This window comes from Dryobates pubescens, chromosome 38, assembly GCF_014839835.1.
Source record: "Dryobates pubescens isolate bDryPub1 chromosome 38, bDryPub1.pri, whole genome shotgun sequence".
NCBI classification, from domain to species: Eukaryota; Metazoa; Chordata; class Aves; order Piciformes; family Picidae; genus Dryobates; species Dryobates pubescens.
Window position 1 is genome coordinate 1,288,584 of NC_071649.1, and position 14,402 is coordinate 1,302,985.

General features: G+C 44.5%; 1 protein-coding gene across 1 annotated transcript in view; it reads right to left on the reverse strand.

Annotated features, from left to right (window-relative positions):
- Positions 1-14,402, reverse strand: part of DPY19L1 (dpy-19 like C-mannosyltransferase 1) — a 55,655-nt gene that overhangs the window by 13,670 nt on the left and 27,583 nt on the right. The window contains exons 9-16 of the mRNA XM_054177149.1: positions 10,901-10,992; positions 8,295-8,394; positions 6,287-6,364; positions 5,172-5,258; positions 3,520-3,579; positions 2,212-2,292; positions 1,310-1,411; positions 55-126 (exon numbers count right to left, since the gene is read on the reverse strand). Of these exons, the coding sequence (XP_054033124.1) occupies positions 55-126; positions 1,310-1,411; positions 2,212-2,292; positions 3,520-3,579; positions 5,172-5,258; positions 6,287-6,364; positions 8,295-8,394; positions 10,901-10,992 (672 nt within the window). The remainder of the gene's footprint in view (positions 1-54; positions 127-1,309; positions 1,412-2,211; positions 2,293-3,519; positions 3,580-5,171; positions 5,259-6,286; positions 6,365-8,294; positions 8,395-10,900; positions 10,993-14,402) is intronic.

A 14,402-nucleotide genomic window follows, 5' to 3' on the forward strand; every position in this document is an offset into this window, starting at 1 on the left:
TGAAAGGTAAACTCCAGGTAAAAAAAAAGTGATTCACTAAAGCAGCCCACTTACCCTTTTGATGATTACCCCAAAAACCACCAGAACAACTGGTAACAGCAGAGTCTTGGTGTATCTTACTGGAGTCTGCAGTGGAAATAACCTGCATTAGTTGCTTTCCATTCACCTATAATTACTTCAATGATCACTTGAAAAAGAAAACCATAACATAAAGAGTTCTTCCTTGAGTAAAATCTAAAAGTAAACATTCAACAACAAAGTAAACTTAAAGAAACTCAGGCTTAAACTTCACCCACTAGACATAATGTTAGCTAGGGTCATTAGTTAAGTTTTTCATAGTGTGTTTGGAAAGCCAGCCAAAGACTAAAAGGAGATTGGATCTCATCTGAATTTGAGTACTGTGAGTTGAGGAACCTCTGAACCATGCTAAAGGCACATCCAAACACCACAGGAAGAAGCTTTGAAGCTGTTCTGTAGTCTTAACCTACTACACAAGACCTTTGCAATTCTCACTTGATTTCCTATATACTCAAAACCAGCTACTGACAGCCACATCCAAGCTTCAGTTTGCTGAACTCTAACCTTTCATCTATCCCTGAGCAAGCACTTCAAGTACATTTATTAGATCCAAAATCAAAACACTCTTGTTTGCATTTAAAAGCAATAAAACCAGCTCAACCTAGCTAAAGTTCTTTTAAGCCCTATGAGGAGAGGTGAGGGAGCTGGGGTTGCTTAGCCTGGAGAAGAGGAGGCTCAGGGGAGACCTTATTGCTGTCTACAACTGCCTGAAGGGAGGCTGTAGCCAGGTGGGGGTTGGTCTCTTCTCCCAGGCAACCAGCACCAGAACAAGAGGACACAGTCTCAAGCTGGATGTTAGGAAGAAATGCTTCCCAGCAAGAGAGATTGGCCATTGGAATGTGCTGCCCAGGGAGGTGGTGGAGTCACCATCACTGGAGGTGTTTAGGGAGAGCCTGGCTGAGGCACTTGCTGCCATGGTTGAGTCGATTAGATGGTGTTGGGTGATAGGCTGGACTCAATGAACTCAAAGGTCTTTTCCAATCTGGTTCATTCTATTCTATTCTAATGTCTTTAACTACACAAGTAGGCACTTGAACTTATGATGGCAGTAGGAACTTAAGGCTCTGAAATAATAGAATCAACAAGGTTGGAAAGACCTCAGAGATCATCAAGCCCAACCTATTAGCTAATAGCTAACACCTCCTGACAACTAAACCATGGCTTCAGGTGCCACATCCAAGATAAAACAGAAAGTTCTCTTGTCTGTGACAATCCATTTTGAATTGATTACCTCTTTCTCCATGAAGTCAAACTCTGCAGCACAGGTGTACATTAATGTATCAAAATCCTTGTAGCCAATGAATTTAGATTTTAATATATTTCCTATATGAGCCTGGTAAGATACACAGGGGGAAAAACCAAGAAACAACAAAGACAGTAAGCAAAACTCATCCTGTTTTCCACAGCAAAGCAGCTTAAACTCACATGAGAAATAAGTTTAATTAGAACAGAAGCTTAGAGTGTCACAGTACCTACAATGATGTTAAAAGAGCACCAAAATAAATCTATTTCTGGTGTATTAAATGGCATCTTGGAGTGTAACCCAGATTGCAGTGTGTTAAATGAAAAGCAGAAAGCAGCAGGGGGAAAAAAGGGTGTTACCACTGCAGCTGGGTTCAACAAGAATATAGTTTGGCACATTCAGATTTTAAGATACCCTTAAGGTATCTTTTGGCCCCTGATGCACAGAAGTAGATGGGGTTTTAACAGTAGAATCTGACAATAAAGAGGCTGAAGTGAAAGGGGGAGTCCTAGTTACAAGCATTTCAAAGCAGGCTTCAACATTAGCTTCAGAAGAAGCTGCACTAAGAAAGGGAATAAATAAAGAGGGAGGTGGAGGATATGTAAAATTAACAAAGATCTATAAATCCACATTTAAAAGTAAACACACAGAGTTTACTAACTCAGTAGTAAAACCACACCACAGTCTTTACAGAAGCTTTGGTAATAACACCTCAGAGTGATGTTACAGCAAGAATGAGAAAGCAACTATGCAACCCCTCTCCCACTTCTGCAAAACAAACCTTGGCACTTCAGGGATGTTTCTCACTAAGATGCCAAGATTGGAATACTAGGAATGAAAAAGAAAAATCATGGAAGATCTCAATCAGGTACTCAGAAACCAGAACTTACATCATCAGCTGTTCCAAATGCTAAAGATGTGAGGCATTTCAAGGTGACTGTCCCAAATAACCAGGCACATCCCTCGAGGACCTTAACCAAAAAGCACATTCAGAAGGTAATCAACACCTCAGCAAGCCTTTAAAGAAGGCTTTTCTTCTTTTTAACTAGGATTATTAAATTTATCTACTAGTCACAAACTCTCCTGTTATTACCACAGTAATTTCTAACCAACTCCATTTCCCAAATTCCTCTACACTGTTGTGGGCTTTAAGTTGTTTTCACAGGTCATAGAATTGTCAGGGTTGGAAGGGACCTCCAAACCCTGTGCCATGGGCAGGGACACCTTACACTACAGCAGCTTGCTCACAGCCACAGCCAGCCTGGCCTTCAAAACCTCCAGGGATGAGGCTGCCACCACCTCCCTGGGCAACCTGTGCCAGTCTCTCACCACCCTCCTGGGGAAGAACTTCTTCCTAACATCCAATCTCAATCTACCCATTTCTATTTCTCTGCCCCACCCCCCACCCCCCCCAGTCCTATCACTCCCTGACATCCTCAAAAGTCCCTTCCAGTAACTGAAAAGGGCTACAAGAAAGTTGGAGAGGGACTTCTGAGGGTGTCAGGGAGTGATAGGACTCAGTGGGGGGATTCAGCAAAACTAGAAATGGGTAGATTCAGATTGGATGTCAGGAAGAAGTTCTTCCCCAGGAGGGTGGTGAGAGACTGGCACAGGTTGCCCAGGGAGGTGGTGGAAGCCTCATGCCTGGAGGTTTTTGCAGCCAGGCTGGATGTGGCAGTGAGCAACCTGCTGTAGTGTGAGGTGTCCCTGGCCATGGCAGGGGGGTTGGAACTGGCTGATCCTTGAGGTCCCTTCCAACTCTAACAATTCTATTTCGCTTGTTAGCCTAAATATCCTAAAAAATAAAATATGCATATAAAAATAGGACAGATTTTAGTGAATACCTAATGCACTAGCAGCTGAATCTCAATTTCTGCAAGCACAATTAGCCTTTACTTGCCTTTTCTAAGCTATCCTTAGCTCAGATTTAAGATGGCAATTTAAAATTAAATATGTTGCCATTTGCAGGCTAATTTTAATTCTTGTGGTCTCAAGGATTATGCTCCTTTCCCTTCTTCAGTAATTCAAGATTAATTCCTGGGAAAATAGGCCAAAAAATAAATAAAGAAAGAAAGTTCAGTTGTACTTCTTCCATCTTTTTTTTTTTTCAGCTATCAGAAATTAACCCAGAAGTTTCTTTCTGTATTCAAAAAGTCAATTGTGCTTCTCTGAAATCCAAGCCACATGAAATTCCTTACCCATAAGTAGATTTCTCTTCTGCTTCTTTTCAAGATTTTTGGACTCAGTTCAAGGATTCCCTAATGAAGAAAAAAAACAACACCAAAGAAAAGATGTACATTTTCAGGCAATACACAGGAACAATAAGAGATTCCAATACCCTGGAGAAGGGGTTTGGGGGTAAATGCCTATTGTACCACACAGCTGTTTATTAGAAGCCCCTTCATAATTAATACCTAAAGTATCAATGAATATATGATATTGTGATTTTATTCTGCACTGGTAAAAGATGCCAACATAAAAAGTCTGGTTGGGATTAGGACCTCCAAGGGTCATCAAGTCCAACCCCCCCCCCCTGCAGTAAGCGGGTACTGCCCATGGCAGGAGGGTTGGAACTGGATGATGCTGGAGGTCCCTTCCAATCCTGCCAGTTCTATGATTCTATAACATCCTGCACTAGGTCAGGTTGCTCAGAGCCTTGTCAGGCCTGACCTTGAATATCCCCAGGGATGGGGCCTCCATCATCTCCCTGGGCAAGCTGTTCCAGTGTTCCACCACCCTGATGGTAAAGAACTTGTTCCTACCATCCAATCTAAATCTGCTCTGCTCTAATTCCAAACCATGGCTCCTCAGCCTATCCCTGCAGGCCTTTGCAAGCAGTCCCTCTGCAGCCTTCTTGCAGGTCTCCTTCAGGTACTGGAAAGCTGCTCTAAGGTCTCCCCAGAGCCTTCTCTTCTCCAGGCTCAACAATCCCAGCTCCCTCAGTTGACTTCATAGCAGAGGTGTTCCAACCCCCTGATCATTTTCTATGCACACAAATCCCTTCAGAAAACCTGCATGAAACTGGAATAAATTTGGGTCTTTCCCCCACCCCCTGTTTAGGAAAAAAATAAACTATGAGTCTATGAGTCTTTAGTGACTGCTATGAAGACAGGCTGAGGGAGCTGGGGATGTTCAGCCTAGAGAAGACATTGGGGGGACTTTAGAGCTGCCTTCCAATACCTGAAGGGATCCTACAGGAAGGCTGCAGAGGGATTTTTCATCAGGGTGTCTAGAGAAAGGACAAGGGGGAATGGTTTGAAGCTGAGGGAGAGCAGGGTTAGACTGGAGCTTAGAAAGTTCTTCAGTGTGAGGGTGATGAGACTCTGGAACAGGCTGCCCAGGGAGGTTGTGGCTGCCTCCTCCCTGGGGGTATTGAAGGCCAGGCTGGGTGAGACCTTGAGCAGCTGAGTCCAGTTGAGAGGTGTGCCTGCCCATGGTGGGGAGTAGATGATCTCTGAGGTCCCTTCCAACCAGAGCCATGCTGTGATTCTCCAATTTGCAGTTTCACAATTCCTAAAGAATGACTTAAACTCTTCTTGGCTCATGTCCTTGTTTTACAAATATTCTGACCAAAAGCACATAGGTGGTAAATTTTCTATTGCCATAAACCCAAGAGAGTTATAAAGAGAAGAGAACTGAGCCTGAACCTTATGAAAAATGTGAATTTTGTTTTTCCTTTTTTTATATATTAGTATTTAGCCATTCTCCAAATGTCCTCAAGATTAATTCTTTTTTTGCCTTGGGAAGGATTTCTTAGCAATCTGGTTTCACATTTCACACCAATCCACACCTAACAGTACTACATTACAGGTTTAGCACCTCATAGGATAATTTTACTTTAACCACTTACCCAGATCACTACCAGAGATGCAGCATAGTATGATGTCAACAACATTGAATTACCAAACATCAGAACAAAACACACTAAAAGAGACACCTAAAAACAAAACAAAAAATAAAATCATTACATTTCAATAGAACAGAAAAGAACAGAATAGAATGAACCAGGTTGGAAGAGACCTTTGAGATCATCAAGTCCAACCTATCACCCAACACCATCCACTCAACTCAACCATGGCACCAAGTGCCTCACCCAGGCTCTTCCTAAACACCTCCAGGGATGGTGACTCCACCACCTCCCTGGGCAGCACATTCCAATGGCCAATCTCTCTTGCTGGGAAGAATTTCTTCCTCACTTCCAGCCTAAACCTCCCCTGGCACAGCTTGAGACTGTGTCCTCTTGTTCTGGTGCTGGTTGCCTGGGGGAAGAGACCAATCCCCACCTGGCTACAACCTCCCTTCAGGCAGTTGTAAAGAGCAAGAAGGTCTCCCCTGAGCCTCCTCTTCTCCAGGCTAAGCAACCCCAGCTCCCTCAGCCTCTCCTCACAGGGCTGTGCTCCAGACCCCTCCCCAGCTTTGTTGCCCTTCTCTGGACACCCTCCAGCAACTCAACATCTTTCCTAAACTGAGGAGCCCAGAACTGTACACAGGACTCAAGGTGTGGCCTAACCGGTGCTGAGTACAGGGTCAGATTTAGGCTGCAAGAGGGGAGATTTAGACTGGACATTAGGAAGAAATTCTTTATAAGGAGGGTGAGGAGACACTGGAACAGGTTGCCCAGGAAGGTTGTGGATGACCCCTGACCCCTCCCTGGATTTATTCAAGGCAAGGTTGGATGAGGCCTTGAGCAACCTGATCCAGTGAGAGGTGTCCCTGCCCATAGCAGCAGGGGTTGGAACTAGATGATCTTGAAGGTCCCTTCCAACCTAAACCAGTCAATGATTCTATGATAGAAACATACACAAGATCAAATGTTCAAATCCAGACCCCTCCCTCCCTTATTATTGCATCTTTTCAACCATTTTGCCACTAAGGAACACAGTTCAGACAAATGGGACCTTTTTGATGCTTTGACCTGCTTGAGGGGATGCAAGTTCATAAAAAAAACAAAGAAGTATTATTTACCATATGAGCAGAGAGTATCTTCTGTAATTTGCAGGAGTCAATATAACCCATAATACAGACAGCAAACAATGAAGCTATCTAGAATCAAAAGTGAAACAATAATTGAAACCCATCTGCAGTGGTTTGCTTTTTCTAGCAGAGCAGAGAGTCACACACAAAAAAATGATCAGTCAAACAATCCACTGTGTTACTCTTTGGTGCTGAGTAAATATTTGGCCATTTCAGAATGGGTTCTGTCAAGAAAACAAAACCCCAAACTTATTGTGGTGCTCTGAATGACAATTATCTACCATACTCAAACATTTAATAGGCATCCAGCAAGCCATCAACACACAGCACTAACATCACCTTGGATATAAAACAGAACAAACAAAGCACAACCACCCCCCATCCCCCACCCCCAACTCACCCCAAACCCAAACCAAATCATTCATTGACATGATTTCATTTGAACTTTCCAGCAAAACAGGGGGACATCCCTAATGGAGACTTGATGGGGTGCTTGGTGCCATGGGTTAGTTGTTTAGGTGGGTTGGATGCGAAGATCTTGAAGGTCTCTTCCAACCTGGTCTGGTCTATTCTATTCTATTCTATTCTATTCCTATTCTGCAGTTGAAGAAAATGAGATCCAGTGCTTAAGGCAGCTTGCTAAAAGCCACATGGGAAATCCACAAAATCATGAATTGGATCTGTAATTTCAACCTTCAGGCCCAGCATCTTAAGCAGTGAGGAGTTTCTCCCAGTATTTTTATGTCATGGACTGGCTTCCTTTTCTGCAGGTAGGATGCTTGCACAGCACAGCATACATTGGTTGCTCAAAACTATCAATCAGCAACACGTAAGCTGCAGCACAGGAGACTCCAACTCAACACAAAGGGGAATGTATTTACTGTAAGGGTCACAGAGCACTGGAACAGGCTGCCCAGAGAGGCTGGGGAGTCTCCTTCTCTGGAGACTTTCAAGGCCTGTCTGGATGTGTTTCTGTGACACCTGTGCTGGATTCTCTGGTCCTGCTCTGGCAGGGGAGGTGGACTGGAAGATCTGCAGAGGTCCCTTCCAACCCCTGACATGCTATGATCTCCAACCAAGCAACAGCTGCCTCAATAGGACAGACACTTGAAAAGGTCCAGATGGCTTTCAATCAGTCTAAACACTAAGGAAGTTACTTTAGATGTTAGGAAAAAGTTCATCTTCAACTAGATCAGGTTGTTCAGAGCCCCATTCAGCCTCACCTGGAAAGTTCTTTACCTTAGGAAAAAGTTCATTACCATGAGAGTAGTGGAACAGGCTGCCCAGGGAGGTGTCTGGGACCCCATCCCTGGACACAATCAAGGTGAAGCTCAAAAAGACTCTGAGCTACCTGATCTAGTTGAGGATGCCCCTGCTGACTGCAGAGGGGGTTGGATTGGATGACCTTTGGAGGTGCCTTCCAACCCAGACCATTCTATGACTGTATGAAGTGTGCTGTGTGACAGCACCTTCCAGCTCCCATCGGCATTTACCACCCACCTAAAAGTCACCTCAGCTGTCTGAACACTCCCAGTAAAACTTAGGCCACTGCTCAGGCTCACCAAAATGAAATAGGAGATCATGCAAGACCATGCCAGATGTTTCATGCCATGCAAACACTGCTCCACTAAACAATTTGGAATAGCCTGAAGAGATGCAAGATCAATGTCTGTCTTTATTTCACAATCTTTCTACTTCAACAAAGGTCTTGTCTTGCTCTAACGTAGTGATCTTAGGCTGGAGGCTGCTTGTAAGAGGAAAGTAAATTCATTTGATTTTGTTTTCAGTCCTGGCAAGAGAACTGAGTGGTATGAAAGGTCACCTCTTAAATTTAGGATTAGAAAAACACTCTGATAAATGGTGTGACTCTTTCCTGAGAGCAAGGGTGAAATCTGGCTGAAAGGAAAGCATCAGAGCAGCTGTGAATTGGGTGGCTGCCTACATAAAGCAGTCCATTTGCTAGGACAAGGAGACTATTGAGAGGGAAAGGTGCTCTTACCTGGGTGAGAAGAACAAACTGAGCAAACTGCCAGGGAAGCATGAAAAAGATATTAGAAACACACAGTGCAATCAAGCTTCCTGCATTAATATTCGGAATCCTTGGGAAAAAGAGACAGAATAGGCATTGGTTAAGTAAAATCACACAAATGTCTGCAACAGAGTTGAGAACAACAACAGAGAATGTAAGAACAACAATGGCACCTTGGAAGTCAGCTGGCAATGTTGATCAGCTGCAAGTAACACCGCTCAGGTAAATCTAATATCCATTTTCCATCACTGTCCCAAACCCACATGGTTCTGATGCTTAAGGTTTTATGAGCTATTTGAGTTCAAATTACCACTCATTAGCAAACAAGCAATGTGACAGGCCAACCTAGGTCACCTGTAGTGCTCCACCTGCTTCTAACAACTTTACAGTCAGGTCACAACCATTGCTGTTGCAGCTGGGATCACAACTAGTCTCTGAACAGTCTGCATTTAAAAGTGATTTCTTTCACACAGTTCTTTCATGTTAACTTTCTACAGCCCTTCACTAGCAATCCTGAGTGAGGCTTCAGGGCAGGAGACAGTAACAAATAAGTGACACTCATCTTTCACTGCAAACAGCCCACTCTCTGTGTCCTCCTGTAAGTGCTATTTATTTAACCCTGTGTTAGCTCTGAGTTCAGAAACATGCCACTTGTCAAATTTCATTAAGTGGCCTCCAGCAAACAAAGATAAAATTAAATATTCTGCTGTAAAACTCAGCAGACTACAGCAGAATTAAATCATAGAATCACAGAATTGTTAGGGTTGGAAGGGACCTCAAGGATCAGCCAGTTCCAGCCCCCTGCCATGGCCAGGGACACCTCACACTACAGCAGGTTGCTCACAGCCAGCCTGGCTGCAAAAACCTCCAGGGATGAGGCTTCCACCACCTCCCTGGGCAACCTGTGCCAGTGTCTCACCACCCTCCTGGGGAACAACTTCTTCCTAACATCCAATCTGAATCTTCCCATTTCTAGTTTTGCTGCATTCCCCCCAGTCCTATCACTCCCTGACACCCTTTCTTGTAGGCCTCCTTCAGATACTGGAAGGCCACAATAAGGTCTCCTCTCTAAAGCTTTCTTTAGCTTTTATTTGCAAAGGCTTGAGATAAACTTCCAAAAAAAGCCATGCTGAGCATGACCCCAGTGTGCTAAGCAATGCATGATGTAAGTGATAATAATGAAGAGTTTCAGTTGTAGTCTCTGTTAAGGCAGTTCCTGTGCTTCACTGGAATGCCTAACCCAGAGCTGATCCTGAAGCAGCAGAGATAACTGAGAAACAGCATGTTGAAGTGTTTTACCCCATTTTTGGAACCTCACTCTGAAATGCTGAGATTAAAGACCTGCATGAGCCCAAGTACTACTTTAAGTACCAAGATGTGAAGAACAAGAGGGAATCTCTCTAATCAAGAAGTGGCATAATTACAGGTGTAGAACCTATGTGCTCTGATCACCCTAACATCAAGTGCAATTTCCTCAGCTTCTGTTTGACCACACAATTAGCATCAGATGAACAAGCATCTCTCTAATATGAAATCCAGGAACCACTCTACAAACTGTTCCTCAAAATAATTGTTGTTCCACACAGCATTTATCTTTCCCTCACCTAAACATGGGAACATTTTCAGTTTAATCATCAGTAACTACAAATAGCTGTGACCTAACAAGGGAAAATCTGGGGTTACAAGCACAAAGCTCAGCTAAATCATAAATATGCTGCAAATATGATGTAATGGAGGTGGTGGAAAAGTCCTCAAGTATCATTCACAGAATGACTCAGGTTGGAAGGGACCTCAGAGATCATCTACTCCAAGCTCCCCACCATGGGCAGGGACACCTCTCAACTAGACTCAGCTGCTCAAGGCCTCATCCATCCTGGCCTTGAACACTCCCAGGGAGGAGGCAGCCACAACCTCCCTGGGCAGCCTATTTCAGGGTCTCACCACCTTCATATTGGAGATGATTGATCATGCTTATTCAAAACAAGGACAACCCAGTGCCATGATGATGCTGCAGGCTGGAAACAACCATGGCCAAGCAGGGCTAATGACCCCAAGAGCATCCCTGCATTATTGTAAGTCGATTGTTCTACATCATTCAGCTAGTAAGACTTGCTAATTAGTCACTGAAACCTACAAGAACATATTAGTTTATGGGTGCCTATCAGCATCCTAGCATGGCATAGGCTTATTCCAAGTGCAACCAACATCCCACTCTTCAAGAGGGAGCAGCCCAGTTGCTGGAGCATCGGCTTGTTTCTCACGGAGAGGACGTGACATCAACCAAAAATTTTGATGTTTAGCTTAGGCATCAATGTGCCAGCACTGTCATTCTTATTTTTTTGTTGTAGTCAAGCCTTCAAGTTGCAAAGTTTTCCTTTTCCTCAGTGAGCAATGTGACTGCAGCTCTGCTGGTGCAGAGTCTGCAACCCAACAGCCAGAGGGAAGTCGCTGTGTTAAACAGTGTCAGCGCCACAGCACACAGAGGCACTTCAACAAGCATTTCAGTAACTGCATTTAAATACATCTCCATTTGGTTTTTAATCATTGCAAAATGCTGAGTATAAACTGAGAGGTACCTGAGAATATAGGTCAAAAGCAACATCTGAAGCACAAGGAAGGGGTATGAGAAACTTTCACGGAGAGGTGGAGTCCACATGACGCGAGTGCACTAAAAATAAGAACTGGGTTAGATGCTGACATTTGGCTGCTACCTTCCCAGAAAGCAAAGCATTTGCACTTCAAAATGAATGACCATGGATCCTTCAACAAAGCAAAAACCAAGTTACATGAGCATTTACTAACAAATTTGGGAAAAAAACCCAAACAACAAGCTGGGTAGTTGGAAAAAAGAAATATGGAGGCAAAAGGAAGCAGCTTCCAGACTTGAAGTCTGATGTACTGTTTAATTAAAATGGATCACTGCCTTTCCAAAATTAGATGTGACAGCTAGAGAACATCCAAGATAAAAACCAGCCAGGACAGCAGATGCATGTCCCTGCCTCTGTGGAAATGAACAACTCATTCAGGTAAGTAAAACCATTCTCCAATTCAGGCCACGCTCAGAGAAAGTGTTTGGGGAGAGGATGTGAAGGCTAACCCAACAAACTCCTCATTATGGTAAAGTCCTTTAGGTTTTAAACAATTCTTATTTCTACCACCAACAGCACAGGAAGTGTAAGGTCCAAAGCTGTGCTCTGAAATCACAGAATGCTAGGGCTTGGAAAGCACTAACAGAGAGCATTAGGTCCAGCCCCCCTGCCACACTAGAATCACATTGGGCAGGTCATGCAGGAACTCATCCAGGCAGGTTTTGAAAGTCTCCAGAGAAGGAGACTCCACAACCTTTCTGTGCAGCTTGTTCCAGGGCTCTGTGACCTCCACCATAAAGAAGTGTCTCCATGTGTTGAGGTGGAACCTCCTGTGTTCCAGCTTGTACCTGTTGTTCCAGGTCCTATCACAGGGCACCACCAAAAAAGAGCCTGGAATCTTCATCCTGACACTCACCCCTCAGATATTTATGTCCATTAATAAGATCCCCTCTCAGCCTTCTCCTCTCCAGACTAAACAGCCCCAGGGCTCTCAGTCTTTCTTCACAGGAAAGATGTTCAAGTCCTTTCATCATCCTTGTGGCTCTCTGTTGGGCTCTCTCCAGCAGGTCTCTGTCTCTCTTGAATGGGTGAGCCCAAAACTGGACACAGTATTCCAGGTGTGGTCTCACCAGGGCAGAGTAGATGGGAAGGAGAACCTCCCTAGACTGGCTACATTTTCCTCAATGCACCCCAGGATGCCATGGGCCCTCTTGGCCATAAGGGCACATTGCTGTCCCATGGAGAACTTGCTGTCCATTAGGACTCCATGGGGCTGCTTGAAATTAAGATCTTACAGAGCTTATACCAACTTCTATGTTTCACTCAAGCAGAGCATAATGCAATGTGGTCAACTGAATAGCTTCCTCATTAAATTCTTGAGGTTGCTGTCAAATGGCTCAGCTGCCAGTCACCTCCAATATTTACATTCAGCTCTTCATTCAGCACTTCCAGATGGCACTGACCATCCAAAACAAAAATAAATATTAATTGACTTACAAATGAAAAGGGTTCAAATTGGCTACCACTAGATTTGCACTAAAGGTGAGAAGTTCTTCACAACTACAGGACAAAAACATAGGGCAGGTGACATTTCTACAGAATTAACCAGGTTGGAAAAGACCTTCAAGGTCATCAAGTCCAACCTATCACCCAACACCATCTCATCAACTAAACCATGGCACCAAGTGCCTCAGCCAGGCTCTTCTTAAACACTTCCAGAGATGGTGACTCCACCACCTCCCTGGGCAGCACATTCCCATGGCCAATCTCTCTTTCTATGAAGAACTTCTTCCTAACATCCAGCCTAAACCTCCCCTGGCACAGCTTGAGACTATGTCCTCTTGTTCTGGTGCTGGTTGCCTGGGAGAAGAGACCAACCCCCACCTGGCTACAACCTCCCTTCAGGCAGTTGTAGATGGCAATGAGGTCTCCCCTGAGCCTCCTCTTTTCCAGGCTAAGCAACCCCAGCTCCCTCAGCCTCTTCTCACAGGGCTGTGCTCCAGACCCCTCCCCAGCTTTGTTGCCCTTCTCTGGACACCTTCCAGCAACTCAACATCTTTCCTAAACTGAGGGGCCCAGAACTGGACACAAGACTCAAGGTGTGGTCTAAACAGTGCTGAGCACAGAATGACTTCCCTGTTCCTGCTGGCCACACTATTCCTGATGCAGGCCAGGATGCCATTGGCCTTTTTGGCCACCTGGGCACACTGCAGGCTCATGTTCAGCCAACTGAACAGATCATCTTAACATGGACCATAATGAACCCATGATGATCTTACAGGATGTTGATGCTAGGATGGTCCTTCTCCTTTGCTTCCTATAATCTCAGCAACATTCTTAAAGTACTGTTTCACCAAAGAGGATGGAATTGACCTGATACAAGCCCTGTTCCATCAAAGAAATCACTAGAACTGGCATTACCCAAGCCCTTCCTTCTTGCCTTGCTATTCCACCAGCTCATTAAACATGCACTGTCAAATAAATGTATAGAAATAGCATGGAATAAATGCAAAGCACAGAAGCCCATCATGTAAATCCAACACAGGCCTTGCTGTCTCAAAAGCACTCTCTGGAAAAGCTGCACCTTGATTACCACTAAACCTTTCGTAAATATATACACACTAACGTGTTGTCTTCAGCTGACTGCACAGATGTGATGAGATTAGTTCCAGTTACTTTTATTAGCAATAAATATGATCTCTCTAAAGCAGTGTAGGCTTTTGGATGAGGTGTTTTTTTTTTTTCCAGACTGCACAGCACCATTTGATTCATTGAATCTTTCTGATACTTGGAAGGGATAAAAGACAGGGAAGAAGAAATGCTGAGCACACCCACCATAAAAAGGAAGCACTGCCTTAAAAGTGGTTTGACTAATGTGGCCCAAGCTGCTTTTCTATCTTTGGGATGCAACAGTACATGCAGTCAGCTGGGGATGATTTATCATGGCTGTAAACTAGCTGTGCTGCAGGTATAAATACACAGGGTCTGCCTGAGCTTGAAATCATTGAAACTCAGGAGCACAAGCCCAGCCCAAATGAAAACATACTGCCTTAGGATCGTTAGCTTAGTGCCAGAAAGAAAACCACTTTTCACACAGCATTACATCTGAGATACCAATACTTGCAGAGCACCCTTGGGGAGCTCAGTCATATCCTTCCAGAAAAGCAGACCTGGGAGTCCTGGTGGACAACAGCATGACCACGAGCCAGCAATGTGCCCTTGCGGCCAAGAAGGTGAGTAGGTTGAGAGAGGCTCTCCTGCCCCTCTACTCTGCCCTGCTGAGGCTACATTTGGAATATTTTGTCCAGTTCTGGGCCTCTCAGTTCAAGAAGAAACTCAGGAAACTGCTTGAAAGAGTCCAGTACAGAGCCACGAAGATACTGAAGGGAGATCTCCCTTCTGAGGGAAAGCTGAGGAGCTGGGGGGCTCTTCAGCTTGGAGAAAGAGGAGCCTGAGGGGTGCCCTTATTCACGTTGACACAGAAGTGCAG